Raw genomic sequence first — 24,959 nt, 5'->3', positions numbered from 1 at the left:
ACATTCTACAAAATATATCATGATAAATTATTTGAAAATCAAGTTTCATTATTTCATATGTTATGAAGGTTCTTTATGAAAACAATTTCTGTTAAAAAGAGAGAACAAAGCATATTACAGTAGGCCCATACAAAAACAAATTTATACAAAAAACAAAAGGTATGATTTTCATGATGTACTTTTTTATTGTTAGAAACATCAGTAACACTATAATAATTGTATTTAAAAACATTAACACATCATTATGTAAAGATTAACAGATCAGTTAATATGAGTTAAAGTAGTTTTAAATATTAACTTTGATTAATATATTTTCTTCTAGAGGAGACCGGGGCTAGGTTTACTTGGCTATATAACAAAAAGGCTACTGAACATTTTCACCAACATTAGCCACAAAAAAGATACAGTTCATTCAACAAACATTGACCTTTCCACACAACATGGGGTAAGTGGTCACACTGGGAACTAAACTGCCATTAAACAGCCTATAAGAACTAGTTAAAAAAAACTACTTTCATTATATAGTTGACCCAGTGTTGTATTCTGTTCATTTGTTTACCTAAGAGCTACTACAAAATATAACGATTTCATCATTTTAGGGTGAAGGACAGACTGCACAAAAATTATTCCAATTTATGATAGTTTTGAACTAGGTGTTTGAAACCAACATACAAAACAACTTTTTTGTGCAGCTGAACTTGAACTCATGACAACTTCCCTGTGTGACAACTAATCCTGATCTCCCCTAAATTCTAATTTGACTATGCGAGTACTTATGAGTAAAATGATTACAAAGCCTTAACAATATTGATTGTAATCAGTGTTGGGTGTAATTCAATACTGTAAACTAATAACTTTTTAGTAAAAAAAAAGGTAGTGTCAGGAATTACATTTAAAATTCTTGTAATCAGGATACAGTTACTGACTTTCAATTAATTTAATTACTTTTAAGTACATTATAGGGTTATGCTTATTTCTAATATATTATTTATGTAGAATACATGAATTACGGACCTGTAACGACACATTGTGAAGGAGAAATGTGAGGTGCTGAGTATATGACTTGTGTGTAACAATGAACAAGAAAGAAATATAGACATTATTTTGAATTTGTTGAACAGAATTTTTTTTTAGAATGTGACTTAAAAGTAAAGTGATTAGAAATTTGATTCCTTTTCAATGTTGTTATTAAAGTAATCTGATTACAATTTTAGAGAAATAATTAGTAATTTGTCGATTACTATCTTTTAAGGGGGTGTGCAGGGAAGCATTTATCTGTATTTGCATCTGTAACTGTTCATATGACAAAATGATCTGTATCTGTCTCTGTATTCGGATAGAAACGGGTGTGGGCGGGGCTTAAACTGGAAGTGCATAAAAAACCAAATGAAACGCCCATTTTTAAGTATGACTCTTACATTTATAGTTTCTATTAATAAAATATGCCTTGTATATGCCTTTTCATAATAATAGCCTAATAATAATAATAATAATATACAATTATTATTTTAAATAATGTTATTTTATACTATACTATACTTTCTTTTTCTTATCAGATGAAGCTGAATTTGTAGGCTACATTAACTGTGGAATATGTTGTTAACTGTGGTTTCTTCTGGTACTTCAGATATTAATATCTGCATGAAACAGAATTTTCGTGAAACATTTTTCTGGAGGCAAGAGGTGTCAAGCAAAATGTGAAATGTCAAGCACACATTTTGCAGTGAATAATAAATACATATTCAAACATTAAAAGAAATTAAAATTAAATCAATATCACCTACAAACATGTGTCCCATAAGTTTATCAGAAAGTTTTACAATAGGACACCATTATTTAGTTAAATAATAATAATAATAATAATAATAATAATAATAATAATGTTACATTTATATAGCGCCTTAGTGTTCAAGAACACTTAACATTTTCAAATTTAGCACAGTATAAAGAAGAAGAAGAAGAAGAAGAAGAAGGAAAGCATGTTTCAGTTTTTTGTTTTCGTTTTACATAAGGAGAAACTATTAGGAAACAAATTCCTAATAGATGAATACTCTATGAAGCATTTAAACTTTTTTTTTTTTTCGTAATGAAGTCATAACCAGTTAAACCTTAATCACTTCTGTGAATATAAATGTGGTCAACTTTAAGAGAGGGACAGACGAGCTCCAAAGGGAAATCATCCTACACACTCTCTTGGCGAAATCTTAAGGATTCATACGACTTTTCTAAATTTGACTAATTCGTATAATATCGTTTGACTGCATTTGTACGAATTCGTACGACTTTCACTACTGCCAATGATGTCTCTGGAAATCGTTTCCATCTAATAAGTGACAATTACTTGCTTCTATCACACACAAAAGCTTACTATCATGTTTGCACACTCTGATTAGGTTTAGATGAGGGGTTTGTGTAAGGGCATAATGTTAATAAGCATGTCCTTAACTTCTTCATTAGACATTTGCATGTGATGAAATCGTATAAATTCATATGAACAAACACTTAGGAAATCATACGGCATAGCCAACTCAAAAAATATGTACAAATTTTCGTGAGACTGGGTTGAATCATCACTTAAGGTCAGGAATTTAACATCATGCTCAGGTTTAGGCTATAAATAAATACATAAGAATCAAGTGTGAATCGTGTGATACATTAACATAGACATTTTTAGAAGTGGAAAGTGTACATGATGTCATATCTTAGTTAATGTAACACTTGATATGCTCCAGACAGGCACAATTAACAGAGACCGCAAATGGAGTCGAGACCGCGCCCGTCCGAAATTACAACGTGTGCATTTTCATTCATAAGGTTTACACTTTAGAAATATTGGCTGCACAGCTTCATAAATTCGTTGTAATTTTGGATATGTTTATTTAAAATGTCGCTTTATCCTTGCGCTTTTTGGATAATCAGTCAAACAAATATTTTTTATATTATTCGGATGAATCCATTATTCGTTTTGAAGTCATTATCCATGCCTTTCTGAGGTATTCGGCTTCAGGCACATTTCTGTTACCCAATACTGTTATACATCATAAACATATTGTATCAATTAAATAGTTATATGTTTAGGGTAACTTGGTCAATTTTTTTCAGCACATTTAATAAAATAATTGTCTCACTGCCATGTTTAAATCCCCCAAAAAAGGCTCTGATTCCCATGAAATATCTTGAATTGCATCTAAATATTACTAATGACAACAGATCTATTAGATTCCTTAGCTAAATTGTAACCGACCAATTACTGAGGTTTAGCTCCATCCCTGATTTCTGTAACTACAACGTTTTGTTTCTGTGGACTACAACTCCCACATTGCGTCTCAGTCTGCGCGTGACGTCACACGGTCCGCCTTGATCTGCATCCCGGTGTTATGGTGGTCTTGCAAAAAGGGCACGAGATAAATGCAGAATAAATGCATTATTTAGGAAGAGCTGCTAGAGAAGATTCCAGGGAGAGAAAATAATCGGTGAGTCTGGGCTTGTATTAGTTAATGTAGCGCTATACAGACACACCTTTAAGGTTGTGCACACGTTTTGCTAAGACGCGCCATATAAAAGGCAATTTTGCACACAATGGCCTAGAAATAAATGCTCGATTGACTGCACAAAACAGAAAAGAAACATTACACGCTGTCTAACCAATGCACGAATGACCGTAATCGGACAGTTTCTTGCATGTTTATTTCGACTTCCCATTCATTCTTTGTCCAGCTGTTTTTAATAGTCTCGTACAAATATGGTCATGTCTCCAAACCTAGTGAGCTACCTATTTGGGGCATCATAAGGGCACGTTTTAAAAAAAAAGACTCTCGGGGGGGTTGCACCAACAAGGATTAATCTTAAATTTAGATTACATCGAGGTTTATCTGATAATTCTGTTGCACCAAACTTTAAACCTTGTTTAAAAATAATCAGGGTTACATTTTAACCATCGATTTGATCCTGATTTACATTTAATCTGAATAAACTTTAATCTTGTTGCTCCAATACTTTAAACTCTTATTTACATCTCAGTTAGACATTAACTTTAAACTTGCAGCTTAGGTGTTTTAAATAAACCACGGCGTACAATTAAACATGAATGACTAGGAAAACGAACAGTGGATGTGCCGTCAGCCCTCTGAGAGACGTTTATCATATTATTTATGTTTATTATGGTCCGAAATGTTGGGCCTTTGGCCGCAATGTGTGCTTATGGCGTCATTTTTATATCACGAGAATTTGGAAAGGGGTATAATGCAAATGCACATATTACAGAACACTTCTGTTAAATATATAGATGCTTTATAACTCAAGCAATCCAGACTGGTAATGTAAACAATTAGGTACAGAATGTGTGTTATACATTCAAAGTTCACTATTTTTATTTAGCACTAGTACAAATGTGCAAATATAATTTTATCAAACAGCCAAGACATGTAACACACACTTACAAAATGGGTAAAGGTGGCTGTTGTTTCAGTCAGCCATAGGTCTGTCTTATTTCACTTATTTACAGTAACAACAAGAGGTAGCTATCTACCCAATTCATATTACCTTGGATGTAATGATTAAACACTCTGTTGTTCTCTGAAGGTGGATATATTTATTTTATATACACACACACACACCGATCAGCCACAACATTAAAACCACCTGCCTAATATTGTGTACGTCCCCCTCGTGCTGCCAAAACAGAGCCAACCCGCAAAAAATAAAAAATTAAATTTGAGTAGTCAATAAGTATTAAATAATAAATCTAAAAATAAAAGATATATTTCTATATGTCTGTTAAATGGTTGTGAGATCAAAAATAGTTAAACATTTATGTAGCAATGTGTTTGTATATATATATATATATATATATATATATATATATATACCATATATACCAGCCCGTCTGGCACCAACAATCATGCCACGGTCCAAATCACTGAGATCACATTTTTCCCCGTTCTGATGGTTGATGATTACATTAACTGAAGCTCCTTTCAGTTATTGATGATTCAGTTGGTCATGATTTTATGCACAGCTCTGCTGCCACAGGATTGGCTGATTTGATAATCGCATGGATGAATGTTGGTGCCAGGCGGGCTGGTTTGAGTATTTCTGTAACTGCTGATCTCCTAGGATTTTCACACAGAACAGTCTCTAGAATTTACTCAGAATGGTGCCAAAAACAAAAAACATCCAGTGAGCGGAAGTTCTGTGGACAGAAATGCCTTGTAGATGAAAGAGGTCAACAGAGAATGGCCAGGCTGGTTCAAACTGACAAAATCTACAGTAACTCAGATAACTCTGTACAATTGTGGTGAGAAGAATATAATCTCAGAATGCTATTCTGAGATGCGGGTTGGCACTGTTTTGGCGGCACGAGGGGGACCTACACAATATTAGGCAGGTGGTTTTAATGTTGTGGTTGATTGATGTGTTTGTGTGTGTGTGTGTGTATATATATATATATATATATATATATATATATATATATATATATATATATATATACATTGTTACATAAATGTTTAACTATTTTTGATCTCACAACTGTTTAACAGACGTATAGAAATATATCTTTTATTTTTAGATTTATTATTTAATACTTACTGACCACTAAAATTTTATTTTTAATTTTTTTGCAGACTTGCAGTTAAAAAGAGGTAGTTTGATTTTTCGTTTCCACTGGTAAATATCCTTTGCCCATATCATTATGAAATAAGGTTGATGAAACTTGCTGTTAGGTGAAGTATCCAATTTACTGATTAAGTTTTCTTCAAAACACATTTTATGAAACATTATAAGTATCCCTAAAGTGTACCTTTTTGTGTTTTCACAATGTTGTTTTTATAGTTGTTTAAAATGACTTTTGAGCAGTTTCCATCGCTTCGTGATTGTCCAAGAGAATGATGGATTACATAGACGTTTGTTTGCTCTTCATTGCATTCCCGGATGTCATCCTTGAATTTTGCCACCTGCATTTTTCAACCCGTATTCAACAACCTGAATATTGACCTGAAATCCACCACTTGAATAATAAAAACTTGAATGTCACAACCTGATTTTTATTTTTTAGGTGAATTCACAAAATATGTTCATATATTTCAAATTAACAGCAAATGTTTTTGATAACATCTAATTACACTCAGTCTTTTTTCAAGATCATGAATTCGGAGGCTTTGTCAAATTCAAGTTCTGGTGATATAAAAATGACGCCATAGCGGCTCGTCTCAGTGGCGGCACGATTACCCGCTTCCCCATCTTTTACATGCAGAGACACCGGACAGAGACTGGTCTCTCGAGGAGAAGCGAGAATAAAACTTAAATTCGGCATTTAACGAGAGCGGTTACAAGCGACAGGTGATTGTTATTGCCCTTCTCCTCTCTTATACTCGTTTCAGTCGGCAGCATGGGCTGTTCATTTCTGGCCACAATAGTGGTGCTGACGAGGGGAGGCAGTCGATCTGAGGACCCGTATGGTCCTTTTTTCTTAAATAATGATGCCATATTTTAAAGCTTGTGACATTGTACACGCTGCTGCGACATTTTCTGAACCTCCTTGATCGGCCCTTTGTACTAATTATCTACAGCTAAATTTAGAATCCATCATGGTGGACAAAATTAATCACAGTTGACCGTTTTAATCACGGGTTAAAAATTGAATCTCTGATTTGGTAAACCGTATTGAAAATTAAGGGGTGCAACTCAAATTAAAATAAAACTTAGATCAACAAACCATGGATTAGCTCTAAACTCTGCTTAATTTAGTCCTTATTTTTAACGGGAATTAAATCAAGGCTGACGTCTCTTCAATGACATACGCTGTATAAAGCTGTACAGAGTTCTTCGATCACATCTGATTTTCACAACGTTTTCTGGAGTTTGTTTGTTTTGTCTGCTGATAAGTTTTAAAATATATTTTTTAATGTTTCGTGAGCTAAATGATTAACACCAATTTAAACAACAGTACAACAACCCATTGAAGATACTGTAATTCTACCCCTTACCGCCTCCTTATAAATTCCTATCAAAAAATAGTGCTACTCTGAATAAAGGTTCATGATGCCCAGAAATGCTGTTTAGGTAGGCAGGTCAGTAGCTCATCCATGATTGTGTTAATGCTCCCTGATGGTCTTCATGATGAGACAGTTTTGGATCACGTTTTGAGTGAGAGGGCTGTGGTCATTTACTATAGTGTTTGACCAGTGTTAAACCTGTAAACGCCATCCATACCAATCTCTGTATTGAGCACTGACCTTATGTAGATCACATTGTTGCACTGATGGCTGTGGCATTTCCACCATAATTGTATGTAATATTTCTAAGCCACATTTTTGTAATGTTTTATGCTACTATTTTGGCCAGGTTTCTCTCGAAAAAGATTTGAATATGAAGGGACTAGCCTGGTAAAATAAAGGCATGAAAATAGCCATTATACTGGCTGTTCAAAATAATGTGTAAGCCCCTTTTTTAACATGGTTAACTTGTCATTTTTTTCTATTTAAGAAGATACTTCAGAAATCTTATGTGCATATTCACTGAAACATTGAGGAAAATCTCAGAAGTTGAGCATCATGGAACTTGCGGATCACTCGGTCACTGAACCATCTCATGCTGAAGCAAATCTTGGCAATGGATCGCTTTCAGACCATCTTTCTCCTTCAGAAACATCACTTGATAATATTGTGCATGGAACAGAGGATACAGCACAAAAAAATGATCTTGAGTTGAACCTGAACCTCTTTGAACCTATATCCCCTGCAGAGGTAACGGTGGAGCAATGTGCTCTTCCCATGACAACACAAGAGACCAGCCCACAACCTGAAGCCATTAAAGAGGGAATAGATGCAACTGTTTTTAATTTTGAAGCTCAGTCAAGTCAGGTCAAGCCGAGCTCAAATACTCATACAGAAGCGCCATGTGAGCCAGCATCCGGCAATACAGGTTCATCAGACTGTACGGCTGCATTACAAGCTTGTGCGTCTGTAGTGACTGCAGACTCTAATGATACACCAAAAGATTGCATTGCTGTGGAAGAATCTATTCAAAGCATCCAAGGGATAACATCTAATCCTACGCTGTCCAAAGAAGCATGCTGTGAAACAGACTCTACTAAAGACTCCAACACTAATGCATTAATAGGATGCACTAAACACAATGCTATCAATAAGAACATCCCTCCAAAGAAGGACAAGTATGCCACACTGAAAATGTGCTCAAACAAAGAAATACCTCCCACATGTAAGTTGGTATACCCTTTAAGTTCTAAAAAAGTGGAGTATATCTGTATTCTCAAAGCCTAAAAGAACCAGTGCTATTACAGTCCTCATACATTTAAAACTTATTACTCAGGTGTAATTTTGTAAAGCTCTTCTTTAATGTTCTGTTCTAATATGCATTATGTTTTTAATTCCAACTTCTAGCATCTCATTTGTCAGTACAGTGCCTACAATGTCACATCATTTTCAGTGATACCAAAAGCTGGGAACGTCATCTCAAAATGAGCCACCCGGAGGAGTATGAGCAGTTCATGTTGAGAGATGCTCTCTTTACCTGCTACGTCTGTGATAGACATTTCACATGCTCCACGGAGCTCATGGCCCATCAACGCACACACATAAATAAAGGGCGGTTTAAGTGCCCAATCTGTGATGAGGTCTTCAGAAAAAAATATGAGCTAACAAGTCACAAGGAAATCCATGGTGACACACTTGGATACGCCTGCTCAGAGTGTGGCAAGCATTTTAAAACCTTTACATTACTCGGAAACCACCAACGCACACACAAAGAGAGGCCTTATGTTTGCTTATACAAACATTGTGGCAAGAGATTTGCTGTGCAAAGGTGTCTTCAGCAACACTTAAAGCGCCACAAGAAGGACGATACTCACGGTACCATCACAGAGAAAACGAGGAATAAAGGTACGTTTTTATTTTTTTATTAGTCAATAGCATTTAGTTTACATCACAGCCATAAACATAATTTGCTACTTGCTATTGCTAGTCAGAGGCAGATGGTATTAAGCCATGTACACACTGCAAGTGACATTATCGCTTGATATCACTAGTCCCTGTACTGTATGTCACTATTGGGCTTTCCTACTGCTGCACTTCTGGCCATACCTTTTAAAAATCTGATCACTGATGAGACATATGAGCTCGTAAAACTAAGACATTCTAATTTGAAGAAATGAAGGAATTTGTTTTCTTGTCGCTATAAATGAACATTCTAAAGGGGAGAGTGTTATTATGTAAACTGCAGCAGTGCTCCGTGCAATAAATCATTAAGAAAATGAACAATCTATCAATGTATGAACCAAACTCACTCAGACTGCCACACAAGTTTTTAATATTGGGAGAAGATTCACCAACATGTACCTTCTAACAGAATCCATTATCCCTGGAAAAATGTTGTACTGGTCTTAACCCCGTGAGAAACCTTTTTTATTCAGTCAGCCCTCTGGAAGACATTTTTAACAAAGTCAAACCGAATGCAATTTTAGAGTTTTTTTAGGAAAAATAGATTTTAAAAACCTTTTATAAAATTCCTTACACATTTCTCGCCATGGAAATAGCCATAGAAGCTGGCATGGCGTTAAAAACAAACAAACACTCAGACTGCCAACAATTTCAGAAACATCATTCTAATTAGATAAATAATTTTTCTTGACACTAAAATTTAACATTGTAGAGGAGAAAGTGTTTTTTTTTTTTTTTTTTAAACCTGTGCTCAGTGCATCATCAAGATCAAACTCACTCACACACTGCTGACAATTTCTGACATGGTTTTTCACACATCATTTAAAGGTGTTTACAGACAAATCATATAGAACAGTGAGATCATTCACAGAAACGAACTTCTCCGTGTTGCCTGCACTAGACTCCAGAATCTCACAGGCGACAGATGACATGAGCTCCACTGTCTTCAAGTTTGGTAGTCTCTGTGCGAAAACCCTCCTGTTTGCATAAAGTTAAACTTTTCTCAAGTTTTCATGTCAATTGACACCCATATTCTGTCGCAAATAGTTGCTGTCACTTGTGTTGCTGGAAATTAGGGATGGGCGATACCACTTATTTTCTTCTCGATCCGATACCAATGATTTCAAGTCCAATATCGTCAATACCAGTAACGATACTTCTATTAAATTGTATTGCATTTGCATTTCAGTCTTTGCTCCGTTCACTTTAATATGCTCGTGGTTGGGGCAATTACATTTAGTAGCAGGTAAGTAAGTTTTGTTTACTCATTGGATAAAACCTGTGCCGGATTAGTTTTTCCACAGTGTAAGAAATTTCAAAAACTCTATTTCAATTCTGCTACAATTTTCTGTTCCGGCTGGTAAGACATAAGCAACCTCATAATGCTTTCTACGTTATTTCTACAACTATGATTGCCTAAACGCTTTATTTATTATTCTTTTAAGTTACCATTGCATTTTGCTCTCCGCTCCATTCACTGTAAATATATTTGCAGTCAGGGCAGCTTACATTTTGCAGCAGGTAAGTAAGGTTCATTCACTTTTGGATAAAACCGTGCCAGATTAGTGTTTCTTGCAAAGCAGATACTGAATATTCAGTCGACTGAAGCATTAATGCCATGGACCATGTATTGTGCTGCTGGTTTTACAGGCTCTATCAGGAGCTTAAGCTTCAATCATCACAACTTTCACATCTACATACTTCAACCCCATCCAAGGCTGGGCACGGAGCCCTCCTTTCCAAAGCAAACATCAAGACGCTACCAAAAAGTAATACCCATTCACTCTGCTGACTGGCCCATTTCGGCATCATGTGGCAAATTTTACTTCACTGTCCGCCTCACAATTGAGTGTAGAAGTAGTCTGCACATTTAATTCTCCGTCGGAAGGCTTATGCCGGATTCTTCCAATATTTTAAGCTCCTGTCTGTGTGCACCTGCTCTGATTCTCTGCTCCTCTATTCCCGTGCTACTCTCAGCTCCACCCTGGATGTTTAAACTAATTTTCTCACAAGTTGGGCATTCTCTCTCCAGTGGAAAAACCATAGCCCTTCTACGTCTAAGAATTAATTTTTCACCCGTGCCCAGCTCCCTTCATCCGCATCATCTTCGAAATTGACCCCATCATTGTCAGCAGTGTTTTATGGGGTTCTCTCTGGGCATGCAAACGTATCGTTTTTTTTGGGGGGGGTTTGCGACACCACCGCCATCGCGATATAAGGCAGGTCCTCCTCCAAGCTCCTTAACCTTACTCAGACATTTTACATTGCAGAGCATCAACTGCACTTCATTCTCTCAGCGAGCACATTCCCGGGTTTTCAATTCAGTCGCTGACTCTCTCTCATTTCAGGAGTTTCATCGACATGTCCCTCCGCCAGCATACTTCCCGTCCCCTGCCTACACCTTTTGGACCTTCTGCCAGACTAAGACCCTCACCCCTCCCTCTTTAAGATTCCGCTAAAACTCATGCAGAAGGACTCGCCCAGTCCACGCTCATTTCCCCCTTTTTTCTCAAACACTCCAAAACAGACCACTCAGTGTGCGGTCGTAGCATAACAATACCTATAATCTCCAGCTCCTCCTGCCCCGACACCTCCACGGTATGTATCTGCAAACTAGTTCACATTTCGCATCTGACCCCTCAAATATTGCGGTCCCCTCTTCGTGTCTCTCGGGGCACTCATTCAAAATTGGTGCGGCCACAACAGCTTCTCGTCAAGGACTATCAGAACCCACAATCAAGATGCTCAGCCGCTGGTCTTCCTCATCGTACCAGAAATGTATTCGACTCAACCTTCAAATAGCACATATGCTCAACTCTCCATCAGCCGTAAGTTTTCATACCTATCTGATGGCGGTCGGGGATCTTACTGCTCATCCACTGCTCATCCACATCTCATCTCACACAATCAAATTCAAGCATGTATATTGTCCTGCAATATATCCATATCCACCCTCCTCACCAGGGCTTCCACAATCCCAAGCATGGTTTTCCTTTGCATAGGTACTGCACAAGCCTAGATTGCCCTTATTGGAGGGCTTATACGTAACATTGTTTTTCTTTCAACAAAGGGTATTTCACAACAACGTCGGCATTATCGTATGGCTTTATGCTACGTTGTTCACCTTTTGGCAAAGATATTCTACAAACAACGCCCGCCCTCGTCAGTGGGCTCATAATCAATGTGGTATCTCTTTCAACAAAAGGTATTGCTCAGCATCGTCACCCTTATCATAGGGCTTTAAGCTACGGTGTTCATCTTCTGGCAAAGATATTTCAAACAACGTCCGCCCTTGTCAGAGGGTTCATAATCAAATGTTGTTTATCTTTCAACAAAAGGTACTGCACAACAAAGTCGCCCTTATCGTAGAGCCTCATATTACGTTGTTTGTCTTTTGGCAAAGATTCTGCACAACTACGGGCCTTGTCGGAGGACTCAAAATCAAACTCATTGTCTCTTAACAAGGGCTATCCTCCAGCAAGTATATCACTCACACAATGCCCCTCTATCATAAGAGCCATCAGTAAACGCAAGCACGGCTTATCCTATTGCAAAGGTATTGCACAACCGTGCCAGGGATATTGTGTATTTTATGCCAAGCGTCAATCTAGGTTTTCACATCTCCTTTTCTGTTCTCCAGATTGAACGCCAAACACTAGACCTGGTTCGTAACCTGACCAGATCTTCTCTTTTAGGGGTAGTATTTTATTTCTCACTTTTGGAGTAGGCTCCTCACCCCAGCCTCCTATCTCCGGCAGGATCTGACGGTTCCAAGTACAACAACTTCTGACCACCAGACGGGGCTTACGCCAAAGAGAGACATTACATTCCTGCTTCATATTCATCAAATAAATTTCATCTTAGACTTTACTCAAGTCTGCGAGTCTTTCTGATAGAAATAGTTCCCATCCTGCACATTTGCTTATATAGCCTAATCCATTTTATTTCACTTTGAAGCATATGGTTATTATTCATGGTAACCAAATAATAATATCCCTAGTTTACATTTTTTAGAATCAATATTTTTGTGTGAGGATCAATATTTTTGAAACAACATCAGTATCGGAAGTATCGATACTTTAGGATTGATCCACCCATTCCTACCAGAAATCGCCAGCTCAAGTTGAAAATTAATGAGATTGTGTTGCTTTTTTGCTGCAATTTGCTGGCAGTGTGAATGCCCCTTTTGGGGGAGGGACTTTCTTGTTCTAGGGAGCATTTATTGGACAAAATGAGTGAGGGAAATGTGAACAGTCAATCTTTTTCGTCTGTATTCCCAGATGTGTTTATATGCTAAAAATGACCTTTGTCAATGCTTATTAGTACACTAACACTGGCTTCAACACTGGCTTTAAAGCTAACAGACATTAACTAAAAGCCACAAAACTTTGTCTTTGATTTAAAAAAACAACCAGTTTTATTATAAAGTCTTTGGGTAATAGTGTTACACTGGCTTGTTATTAGAGCTGGGTATTGATACAGATTTCCCAATTTAGATTCACAAGCTTTCGATTCCAATTTTGATTCAATATAATTTCATATCGGTCCATTTTGGTTACATATGAAAGAAATTCTTTCTCTGCTAATGCTTTTAATTATAAAGGGACCTTCTAGGTAACCCTTCTAGGCACAATTCAAAAATATTAATTTTACAAATTATTAGAGCTGTCAAAATTAACGTGTAGATTTTTCTTAATCACAATTAACGCATTTACCGAATTGAAATTTGATTCAGCTCTGTGTGAGTTCTGAACACTGGTTGGAATAGGGCAGAACCTTATGCAAGTGATTTGCATGCATTGTAAAGGGTTACCGGATAGAATAAAGATCGAGCTTGGGTTTTAAAAATCAATATCGTCCAAACATAGATTGCAATGCGTCAGAAAATCTGCATTTTTACCCAGTCCTACTTGTTATACTGTATTTTCATCACTTGCTTCATTAGATCAAACTTGATTAGAAGAATGAGGATGGGCCACTCTTCAGTTTTGTTACAGTTCATTTTTGTTGTAGTTCAGGACATTTTAATACTGCTGGGCTTACCAGATTATACAACTTTTTTGTATGTTTTTCTGCAGGTGCAAATGAACGAAGATTCCCATGCCCACAATGTAATAAAGTTTTTACGACTGCTAAAACACAACTTCTTCACTTAAAAAATAAACACTCTCAAGACAAAACTATGGAGGCCCTAAGTAGCACTGCGTCACAACCAGGACCTATTATAAACCAGACGGCAAACGGACAACCACAGACTCTGTGTATGAAATCTGTCGGACCAGTACCACAACAAACAGATATGCTGGATCCTGAGAAAATTAAAAGACTGATTGAGAAACTTGGAAATGTTCAAAGAGTCAATCAGCTGGTTATATACTCTTTGCAGACACAAAGCTCAGGGCAACCCCATCTGCAAGCATTAATGCAACCATTACATTTAAATTTTACTCAGTCAACAGTTCAGCCACCAGCATGTGAGAAAACAGGCAAAGACCAATCAAACGTTGAGCAAAGCCAGCACCAGAAACCATCAGAGGTGGGAAATATGCAGCAAAAGGAAACTGAGGTTCTGACACAGGAGGAAATTATTTCATCAGGAAAATCGGTAACTCAAGAGGCACCTGTTGAACTGACTAAGGCACAAACACAAATTCATGAAGTTCACCTTGAACTCATACCTGTTCAGACTGAAACTGCAGTTTTGCTGGACCAAGCACCCTTACAATTTGAAGTGTCAGAGAATGATTCTGTTTATGAGCAGGCACAGTTCCAGCATATTCCGGTCACCCAAGAAATTGAAGCTTTGGAGACAAAGAATAGATCACCTTTAATGCCCCTAACTGAAACGACAAAGTCTCAAAAGGAGGAAAATGTGTCACTGGCAGTTGACAGGATAGTATCAGACACAGTTAACATGACAGAAAGTCTGTGTTCTGGACAAATGCAAGATTCAGCAGACTTGTCAGTGGAATCAGACACACAGGTGCTGAGTGGGCAGGGTAACAAAGTCATATTAAGTGAGGCTCACAAACTTGAACAGAAACAATCTAAAAAAAAACAAGTTGAGTCAGAGAAAGAACTGTCCATTGTGGAACAACAACCTCACTCTGATCACCATTCCATCAACAATTTGCAGAATAACACAAAGGATGTACAACCAGCCATGGTGGAACCACAGTCTCAGAGTGATCAACATTCCCTCAACAATTTGCAGAATGACACAAAGGATGTACAACCATCCATGGTGGAAGTTCAATCTCAGAGTGATCCGCATTCCATTAACCATTTGCAGATCGACACAAAAGACGTACAGCCATCCACGGTGGAACCACAGTCTCAGAGTGATCAGCATTCCCTCAACAATTTACAGAACAACACAGCAAAAGGCGTAAAACAAGGCTCTGTGCTTCCACCAGACCATACTCAAGCCAGTTTACAGGATGGCCCTTTTCTTCAGAAGAACCTTCCAACAAAGAAAAAAACATCAAACATACAATCTGTTGACAACATAGAGACTAAGGAAGCAAATAAAGCATGTGGTGGACAGGAAGCATCAACCAAGAAAATTAATACTTCGTCAAAAGTGATTACGAAGAAGAGAGAAAAGGCAAATAACAAAAAACTGGTTGTCCGATTTGAAGCAAGAGAAAATAAAAAATCCTCTAAACAAAAAGTATTAACAACATCAAAAACCAAACAAACTCAGAATCAGCCAAACATTGATCGAGAACAAGTGGTTATTGTGTCACAACATGATAGTAAACTGTATTTTAAACAGAAATTGCAAAAAGATAAAGGAAAGGGGGATGAAAGTGCTTTAGATGTAGCTATGAATTCAGTAGGTGTTGCAGATAAGTCCACATGTCAAATAAATAAAGCAAAACACAATGTTGTGGTTGCACCAGAAATAACACAACAAGGTAAAGCCCAGAAAAGAAAAATGAAGAATCAGAACAATTTAATGATAAAGAAGGCAAACACTGTCCAGGAGGTGCAACAAGATAAAACATTAGTACCTGTGCAGAAGAAAAAGAAGAAAGGCAAGCCATCTGAAAAAAATCTTAAAAAATCCAAGGTTAGAAAGGCACAAAATTATGATTTTCAAAAAAATACCCACAAAATACCAAAGCACAAGGTAACGAAGAGTAAATGTAGGCCTAATTCTCCTGACCAGGCTCAAATAGAGCAACAGGCTTTGCTCTTATTAAAAGGCCACAAGCAACCTCAGCTGAAGGTACATAAATTGGATGCTGCTAAACTAGAAAAATCTCCCCAAAGCAAGAAGGATGAACGGTTAATGCAAAATCAAGAGAATGTGCATGATCAGAAAGCAATGACACAGAGCAAATCCTCAAATGTAGCACACAGGAAGAAAACAAAATCAAAGGAAAATAAATTTTTAGAGTCTCAGGGAGAGTCCTTATGTTTGAAAATGTCCTCTGTTGACCGCGGCTTTACTTCTGTGACTTCAGTGACAAACCCCAATATTGTACGAAAACGCAAAGCTCCTACGAAGATAGACCAGGAAATTGCATTGAGCCCTCCATACTCCCGACTTACTCTTGGGTGCCAGGACTGCGGGAAGACATTCTCAGAAGTGTCTGCTCTACAGGAACACATGGCATCTTGGCACTCCGCTAAAAAGGTGGCCATCCAAGATGAGACGGATCATGTACCTAAAAAGCGAGTCACAAGACCTGGTCAACCTAATGTCTTTGAAATTCAGGTAGCAACAGACTGGGATATGGAGATGGGAGAGATTTTAGGAGACAGGGAAGAGCACAGACTCTCATTCCCAGCACTAAGTCCTTCTCCTTCTTTGACACTTGCTTCTGGTTGTGTTGAAGGAAAGGAACAAGGAGACAATGTTGAAGGAACTGTTCCTGGACTTGAGCAGACTCCTGATAAAAATCATATAGAGGTTTGCCAGACCCCTTCACAGGTGTCAACCCCAGCCTTAGTCAAATGTATTCTGCCCCAAGAGGTCACAGAAGATATTAAAGCTGGTGACCGTGTGCTAGTAAAAGAACCCATCACAGAAATATCTTGCTCTGAACTTATAGATGCAGAAGAGGGGGAAATTAAAGAAGAATTGCCCTTGGATGTAAATGTAGTCATGGTTGGAGACAGAAATGAGGAGGAAGAGAATCATAGCCCTCAGATAAACAATCTTGCCAGTGTCTCTCAAGAACACGAAAATGAAGTGAGCAATTGTCATCAGTGCTCTCAGCCTCAACTGTCTGTAAAAGATGCTGATGTAGTAGTATTGACTCAAAATGTTGTCCACTGTGTTGCTGAACCAGAGATAAAGCAAGAAGAGGAGGAGATACTTTTACATAGAATTGGTGATCAAAAAAGAGTGATAGGAAGAAATACTGTGACAAGGGCTAAGAAAGGAGTTGGCAGGGGCCGGGGCAAGAGAACGGTTGGAAGAAGAACTAGCACAGAAAACAGAAGTAAAAATGACACCGAAGCAAAAAGGGATTCACAGGAATGCCAAGTTGTCTATCAACTGTGTGTACTCAATGATACTCCAGAGGGACAGGACAAAGACACAGACAAAAATAGAGCTAATGCCCCTGAAACTGTGCCATCATTTTCCGAGGAAACCCCTGAGGATCAGGTAGTTTTTGAGCTGGACTCTGTTACCACTAGTGTAATAGAGGTGGTGAACTCTGAAGATGGTTCATTTATTGAGAAATCTAGAGAGCTGGTTAGAGATGGTAGTTCTCCTGGTGTCATATTGGAAAAATTCTTGACCGCTTGTGAGAGAAATGTGGAAAATCCAAACACCCCAAATCAGATGAGACAGGTAAGTGTTTACTGTAGATGTTGTCCTGCATACTTTGAGTGTTGTAGTTGCATCCAATTTGAAACCTATTTTTATCATTTATAAATTGCCTTATAATATAATTTATAATCAGAATTACCTGAGAAGAAACTTAAACATTACGTTATCATTAAAGGCTAACTCAGAGTTGGATGTCAGTAAAGTGACTATGAAATACACATCTGCTGATGTGAAAATAGAAGAACGTTCTTCAAATCAGGCTCCCCTCAGTCTGATTTCCTCCGAGACTGGTTCGCTGCGTGGAGTACAAATGTTCTTGGTGAAAGCAGAAGACCACTTGACTCTGAATGACCTTGTGATGTTCCACACACCGACGGATGCTCCCCGTGTTGAATGTCAAGGTTATTTATTTATTTATTTTTTACCAAATTATTAATTAGACTGGAGTCTTTGTGGTAATGCAGCAGTATATAAAAAAATAAAATTCTACCAAATGTGTCTTCTGGTCCACCCTTTCTTTGACCCTTTCTGCAGTAATTTTAGTTCCTCATTAAATAAATTTTACTCCCAAAAAAATACATTATTATTCTGAAATCATGACACTCACATGACATGAGGACTTATCAGTTACCTTTATAAAAAGCTGTTTAAATCTAATTGGTCCCATCATGGTGGCTGCCATGTTAGAATTACATGATTATTCAAAAAATAATCTCAGTAACCACTTGGACACTTTCACTCTTGAATTAAATTAATTATGGCTGACTGTGAGTTTTGAATTTCTACAATGGCATTTGTAACTGACAACTATTGGTTTTGAATAATGCTACATCCATGCCATTACTGAGTGCACATTTAATTTTGGAGTAGCAGTCAATCTGTTTTATTTCTCTTGCAGATAAGGCCATTGATAAGAACAGAGATGGCATCTCTTCTGACTCCGATGTAGTACCGCTGCAGTCCAACAGCAAACAGTGTATTTTTTATCCCGTTAAGGAGGAAGAACGGGAACATTTTATGGAGCTCCCTGATACAGATCAGAAGTGCTTGGATTCAGAGGGGCTTGCAGGTGGAACAAATAATTGTGGATGTTTTTAAGATAAAATTTAGATTTAGTGTGTAATTATTTTCAGTATGTAATACATTTGTGTGTGTGTTTGTATGTTATAATTAATCTGTGCAATCTATAACACATAGGGGCTTCATCTGGAATAGATGAATGTGAGGAAATCAGGGTGGGGTTGGTACAAATGGACGCGCAACATCTGTATAGAAACACTGAAGAGGGTAAAAAAAAAAAAAATTATAACCAGGTTAATGTTTTAATGTGTCTGTCCGTTGGCCTCACTTTGAAAATAAGATTTTCTGTTTTTACAGGTGATGTTAGTTCTGAACAGCAAAGCACTCAAGGATTTTTAGAATTCCTCTCCCAAAATACAGACACTGATGACTCTGATAATGTTCATACTGAAACAGAAGCTGAAACCATGGTGATGTCCTGTTACTATGGTATACGGAGTAATGGTGCAGCGCACCAAATTGGAATGGAAAGATGTGGTCCTAATGGCAGAAAGTGAGTATTGTTGGCATAACATTATAAATGAGGCATACCAAATTATTGTTACTCAGCAATCTTTAAAAAACAAAAATTTCTTCTCTTCTTTAGAAATGTGGGCCCTTCTCAAACAGTACACGCAGAAATAGAGAGACAGCTTAGTTGGAAGCCCATTAACTACTTCTGTCAGTATTTTAGTTGGGACACGTGGAAAGATATGGCTGTCTGCACTGGGGAGATTTCAAAATGGCCAAACCCTGTTACAGAAAAAGAGGTTGCACAGTATGTAGGAATCCACATTGCAATGGGAACTCTAAAGGTTAGTCATAACAATAATGCATGACAGCAATTAAAAAATACAAGTAAGCCATAAATCTAATTGTTAAAGGAATAGTTCACCCAAAAATGAATAACTCTGTCATAATTCACTTACCCATATGTTTTTTCAAACTCATTTGACTTTCTTATGTGGAACACAAAAGGATAATTAATAAATATTGAATATAACAAATAATAAAAATCTAATCAAGAATATACTGGTCCAGCTTTTTAATAGAATGGCAGTTGATAGAGACTCATTTTAAAGCTTAAAAAGGGACCGAAAAATATCATAAAAATAGTCTATACAGCTTGTGCATCATATTTAAATCCTTTTGCAGAACAAACATCCATTACGTGTTCATGAGCACTGTGAGAGAAGCTCGGTCACAGTGGTATGTGTGTTTACGGGAGAACTTGGCACTAAAAACACACAAGCTGCGTGGATTACTTGTTTTTTTTTTTTCAAGCTTCAAAGTGAGTCAGTTTCAGTTTTTCAGTTTTAAGGTGCTTTATTGGCATGACAAATATTTGTACATTCATATTGTATTACAGCTGAGCTGCATACAAATAAAACAGTGCAAAACAAAGACTGTGAGTGAGTCTCTCTCAGCTCCCATTGAATTAAAAAGATGGACCGGAATATTTAAAAAAAAAATACCCTTTTGTGTTCTGCATAAGAAAGTAAGTCATATGGGTTTAGAAGGACATGACAGTGTGTAGATTGTGACAGAATTTTCGTTTTTGGGCAAACTAAACTGAGAAGGCTTTGCTGTACCTCTCTTTCCTGTCTTTCTTACCACAGTTTCCCAGCACAAAGCTCTACTGGGATGACTGTACCCGAGTACCATTAATCGCTGATGCCATGTCAGCTTCAAGATTCTGTGAGGTCACTCGACAACTGAGGCTGGCCAGCTCTGGTGGAGCTTCCATGGAGACAAGTAGCGATCAGCAGTCTGAAGAAAGGAATAAAGACAAACCACAGCCAAGTAATAAATCCCAAAGTCATGCCTCAATGTCAAGAGACACATCCAGAGTGTGTGTGCCGCCTCAGTCACACAATAATGAGGAAAAACGTAATTGCACAAACATTGAAGGGTCAAAGATAGATCCTTTGTGGAAGGTAATGCCATTGATTCAAAGAGTTCAAGAGGGTTGTCGGGCCCTAAAGCGAAATGGATGCTTTGGAATTGACCAGTACCCCCTTCCGTTTCAAAGACATCCAAACCATTCATTACTTTACACAGTTGTGATAAGTGGTGGAGGGTTGGTTGTGGACTTTAACTTGAGTGTAGATGACTCCAATAGAGAAAATGTAGTTGAAAAGATGGTATCTAGAGGTAAAGATAGAAATGATGGGATGGTTTTTCTTTGCAAACCAGAGCTTTCCACACCCTCTATGTTAGAGCATCTTTTAGATGCAGGTGTGCAAAGTGCTGGCAAGGTTGGTGGGGCAAGGGGGCAGATAGGTGACGAGTTTGTGAGCTCAAATGGAAAACTCAAACTCTTCAGATGTCATCATGGCTTTATTCTTTCTGCAGTGGTAAAGGAAAGGCCGCGTTCAACATCTCTTGTCAGTGGCTTTGAGCGAGCCATTAAAGCTGCAAATCTGAACCGTGATTTGAGAAGTCTTTATCGTTCTCCATGCACAAACTCAGCAGCCAGTGCTTGGCCACACTCTGTTCTCTGGGACTTGATGGATCTGGTATTAGTAAATGCATGGCTACAGTATAAGCAAGATTATAGTCATAATACAGATCAATTATCACTTATGGCATTTCGTTTAGAGGTGGCAAAAGCGTTGATCCTCTCCAGTGGTATTGATGCACAAGACTCATCACCCCCCTGTCCTCCTGCTTCAAAACCACATGGCCCAGATACAAACTTCAGACCTTCTCAGTTTCTTGAGACCCCTTTGCCTGACGCAGTTACAAGGTATGATGGCTCTGGGCACTGGCCAGAGCAGCTGGCAGAGGGTGAGGAGGGCAAGTGTAGATTTGGAGGCTGTGAGCGCACATCACGTGTGCAGTGTCTCAAATGCTGCGTGTTCCTTTGCATTTCCCGAAACCACAACTGCTTCCTTAAGTTTCATAGTCAGGGTCCTTCATGAGGCGTACTGACTGGACATGGTGGTGAATGAAATTTTTTGCTTTTTTAAACAAGATAGTTATGCTTGTATACAGTGCTGTGAAAATTAGACACACCAGGCCTGATTACTGCCAGCCCTGTTCAATCAAATGAACACCTAAATAGAACTTTTTCAGCAGAATGAAGTTGGCTAAAAGGTCTCACCCAGTAGCACACTATGCCAAGGTCGAAAGAAATTCCAGAAATTATGAGGAAAAAGGTGATTGGAAATACATCAGTCTGGGAAGGGTTACAAAGCTATTTCAGAGGTACTGGAGCTCAAAAAAACCACAGTGAAAGCCTTTATCTCCAAATGGAGAAAACTTGGTACAGTAGCGAACCTTCCCAGAAGTGGCCAATCTTCCAAAATTCTTCCAAGAGCACAGTGACGACTCATCCAGGAAGTCACAAAAAAGCCAAGGACAACATCCAAGGAACTGCAGGCCTCTCTTGCATCAATAAACAGTGTTGGAGGTAATGCAATATTTTTTATTTCTAGGCCATAATATCGGACATTTTAAATAAAGTAACGCGTTTCTTTTGTACACCTCTACTGTCCCTGTATTGCGAGAAATCAGGAGTAAAAGTGTGCAAACTTTGGGGAAGAGACATAGTGCATGATTGCCATTGTATTTCTATAGAGTGTGAGGCCAGAGACTATTTAGCAGAGAGGGAGACAAGTCACATCTATTTAAACAAATGGGAGGAATTGGAACGCCCAACCAAGGAGCTCTAGCACCCAAGAGTCAGTGGATGTAGAAAGGAAGTCCCACCTTGCAGGTAAAAGAGCCAGTCACCTTTTAGATACAGACATCACCTGTCAATCAACTCGCTAACGTGCATGCGCATTTCGTGTTTTTAGCGTGATATGAGGCCAACAACATTCGGTTTAGTGAAACAGTTGATTCATGTGTTAATACACACTGCATTAAAAAAATCAGTAAATGCGTTTAGGCAGAGGGATTATAAGACTAGTCTTCCACTGGCCACGACATGTTACACAGGGTGAAATACTCACTCAATTCATGGACTTATGCAGCCAACCACAGTACTCTGTGTTAGAGCTCCCTGTAACTGGGAGAATGGGATGAGAAAAGACTCTGGATCAGTGGCTCCAAGCAACATTCTACATGGTGTGTGTATGCAGAGAAAATTTCTTAGTTTCTAAAAATATTCTACATTTTTGTTTTATAATAAACAAGTAGTTTGATTAATTAAACAAAACGTTTTTATGACATTTTGGTAGCATTAAAAAATGATTCCATTCAAGTTGTATTAACATGCGCCTTTGAAGTTGTGGCATCTGTACCCACCATGTTTCAACTCAAAACAAACATGCACTGAGATGACTTAAGTGAAAAATATTCATTAGACTTATTCCTTGAACATTTTAGGCTGGCATTTCCCACTGAATTTTATCCTGACTTTTGAAAAACATCTTTAAGTTGACTCTGATATTGTCAAATGGGCACAGCACATGATGACAGGTATGATGCAGGTTCAAGTGTTGGACTTTGCTGCTTTAGGTAAGACAGTGGTTATTCTTCAGTATTCATATTGGCTGCCATGTTGATGGAAAAACAAATCATGCATATTCATGTTATTGATTCTTTATTATAAATATGATGTGAAGAACTACTTTCTAAGTATCTGTTTGTTTTCTATGTTGTTTTGACATGAGTGTTGTACAGTAGCTAGCATGACCTGTAATGTCTCTTGTATGAAATGCATGGCTTATTTGTATGGAATGCATAGCATAGCAGAAGAGAAAGTGGCTGTGAGAAAAAGTAACGCAAAAGTAACGTAATGCTTTACATAAAAAAATAATTTTTGATTGTTACTTTGAGTAACGCAATATTCTAACAAGTTACTTTTAAAAGTATGTTACCCAACACTGTCAATAAAGGTCACTGTTCATGACTTTTGTCTTTCGTGAGAAAGACACTGGGCAAAAATGCCATCCATGGAAGAGTGGCAAACCACTGCTAACATGAAACCAGAAACATTAATTCTGCTCTCTACCAAAAAAATCCTAAAGGAGAACATCAAGTCATCAGTCTGTGAGTTGAAGCTTAAGCGCAACTGGATTATGCAGCAAGACAATGATACAAAGCATAGGAGTAAGTCCACCTCTGAATGGCTCAAAAGAAGTTTTGGAGTGGCCTAGTCAAAGTCCTGCCTTGAACCCGATTGAGATACTGTGGCAGGACCTTAAATGGGCAGTTTGTGCTCGAAAACCCTCCAATGTGGCTGAACTAAAGCAGTTTTGCTAAGAAGAGTGGGCCAAGATTCAACCACAGCGTTGTGAAAGACTGATCTCCAGTTATCGGAAGTGTTTGATTGCAGTTAAAGTTGGCACAAACAGCTATTAAGTTTAAGGGGGCAGTTAGTTTTTCACATGGGTGATATAGGTGTAGGATAATGTTTTTGCTTCAATAAAAAAAAAAAATTTGAAAACTGTATTTTGTGTTTTCTTAGGTTGCCTTTGTTTTTTTATGTTATATCTTGTTTAAAAATCTAAAACAATTTAAAATGAAAAATACACAAAAATAGAAGACATCAGGAAGGGGCAAATATTTTTTCACAGCACTGTATGCTTATATATTATACTTTGCTTTAATAAGATATTTAAGTTATTGCTTGTATTATGCGAAGTCTTGCATCATTTTTATTTATTTTTTCATTCTAAGACTCGCCATGCAGCCCTCCATATCTGTTTTTGTCCACCTGTAGTTGTGCAATAAAGCAACAGTTAAACCTATTTGGATGTGCAGTGAATGTTATAATGTGATGTATTTTCATTTCATATTGCCAACGAGAATGTTATGTATTTTACTGTTCTACAGTATGCTTGGTGGACAACACAAGATGTCTTGTATTTTTTATTAATTTTCCAAAAGCAGAGCCGATATTCAGAATGTGATGTTTTCTTGTTAATTTCCTTCAATCTATTCATGACTACATCAACTCCTGCTCATTGTAAATTGCAAGCACCTTCAGTTTGTATAAAATAAAAGATACGCTTTTACATTTTATATTATGGAGCCTATCTTCTTTTGATGAACAAACATTGAACTTTAACATGTAGTCTATATACAACTATAATCTGCACAATTATATAATCGTACTTTCAATTATTGTATATGCGGGCTACACAAATTACCATGTAATCTAATTCTATAGGAGGTTAAAACATTCTATGTGCATGCTA

General features: G+C 37.6%; 1 protein-coding gene across 4 annotated transcripts; it reads left to right on the top strand.

Moving 5' to 3' along the window:
* The first annotated feature begins 3,354 nt into the window (after window positions 1–3,354).
* LOC127454043 (uncharacterized) lies at window positions 3,355–24,940 on the top strand. Of its 4 annotated transcripts, XR_007899483.1 has the most exons (11): window positions 3,355–3,473; window positions 7,486–8,220; window positions 8,403–8,900; window positions 14,036–17,769; window positions 17,924–18,149; window positions 18,647–18,817; window positions 18,946–19,035; window positions 19,126–19,321; window positions 19,415–19,622; window positions 20,427–22,222; window positions 23,143–24,940. XR_007899483.1 is itself a non-coding variant. In XM_051720973.1 (10 exons), exons 2-10 carry the CDS (start codon window positions 7,554–7,556, stop codon window positions 21,729–21,731), a joined length of 7,095 nt encoding a protein of 2,364 aa, XP_051576933.1. In that variant the 5' UTR covers window positions 3,355–3,473; window positions 7,486–7,553; the 3' UTR covers window positions 21,732–22,226. The 4 variants fall into 4 exon arrangements, 3 of the variants coding, with proteins under 3 accessions (XP_051576933.1, XP_051576934.1, XP_051576935.1); XM_051720973.1 differs by lacking the exon at window positions 23,143–24,940 and having other exon boundaries at window positions 20,427–22,226; XM_051720974.1 differs by lacking the exons at window positions 3,355–3,473; window positions 23,143–24,940 and adding an exon at window positions 5,624–5,667 and having other exon boundaries at window positions 20,427–22,226.
* Window positions 24,941–24,959: the final 19 nt, after the last annotated feature.

This window comes from Myxocyprinus asiaticus, chromosome 16, assembly GCF_019703515.2.
Source record: "Myxocyprinus asiaticus isolate MX2 ecotype Aquarium Trade chromosome 16, UBuf_Myxa_2, whole genome shotgun sequence".
In the NCBI taxonomy this organism is placed as follows: Eukaryota; Metazoa; Chordata; class Actinopteri; order Cypriniformes; family Catostomidae; genus Myxocyprinus; species Myxocyprinus asiaticus.
Note: the sequence above shows the minus strand (reverse complement) of the source record. Positions and strands in the feature narration are given on the sequence as shown.

Coding starts and splice junctions, on each gene's coding strand:
- LOC127454043 (XM_051720973.1), top strand. CDS start 7,554: ATGGAACTTGCGGATCACTCGGTCACTGAACCATCTCATGCTGAAGCA. Junction 8,221..8,402: donor CAAAGAAATACCTCCCACAT/GTAAGTTGGTAT, acceptor TCCAACTTCTAG/CATCTCATTTGTCAGTACAG. Junction 18,150..18,646: donor TCCCCGTGTTGAATGTCAAG/GTTATTTATTTA, acceptor TTTCTCTTGCAG/ATAAGGCCATTGATAAGAAC.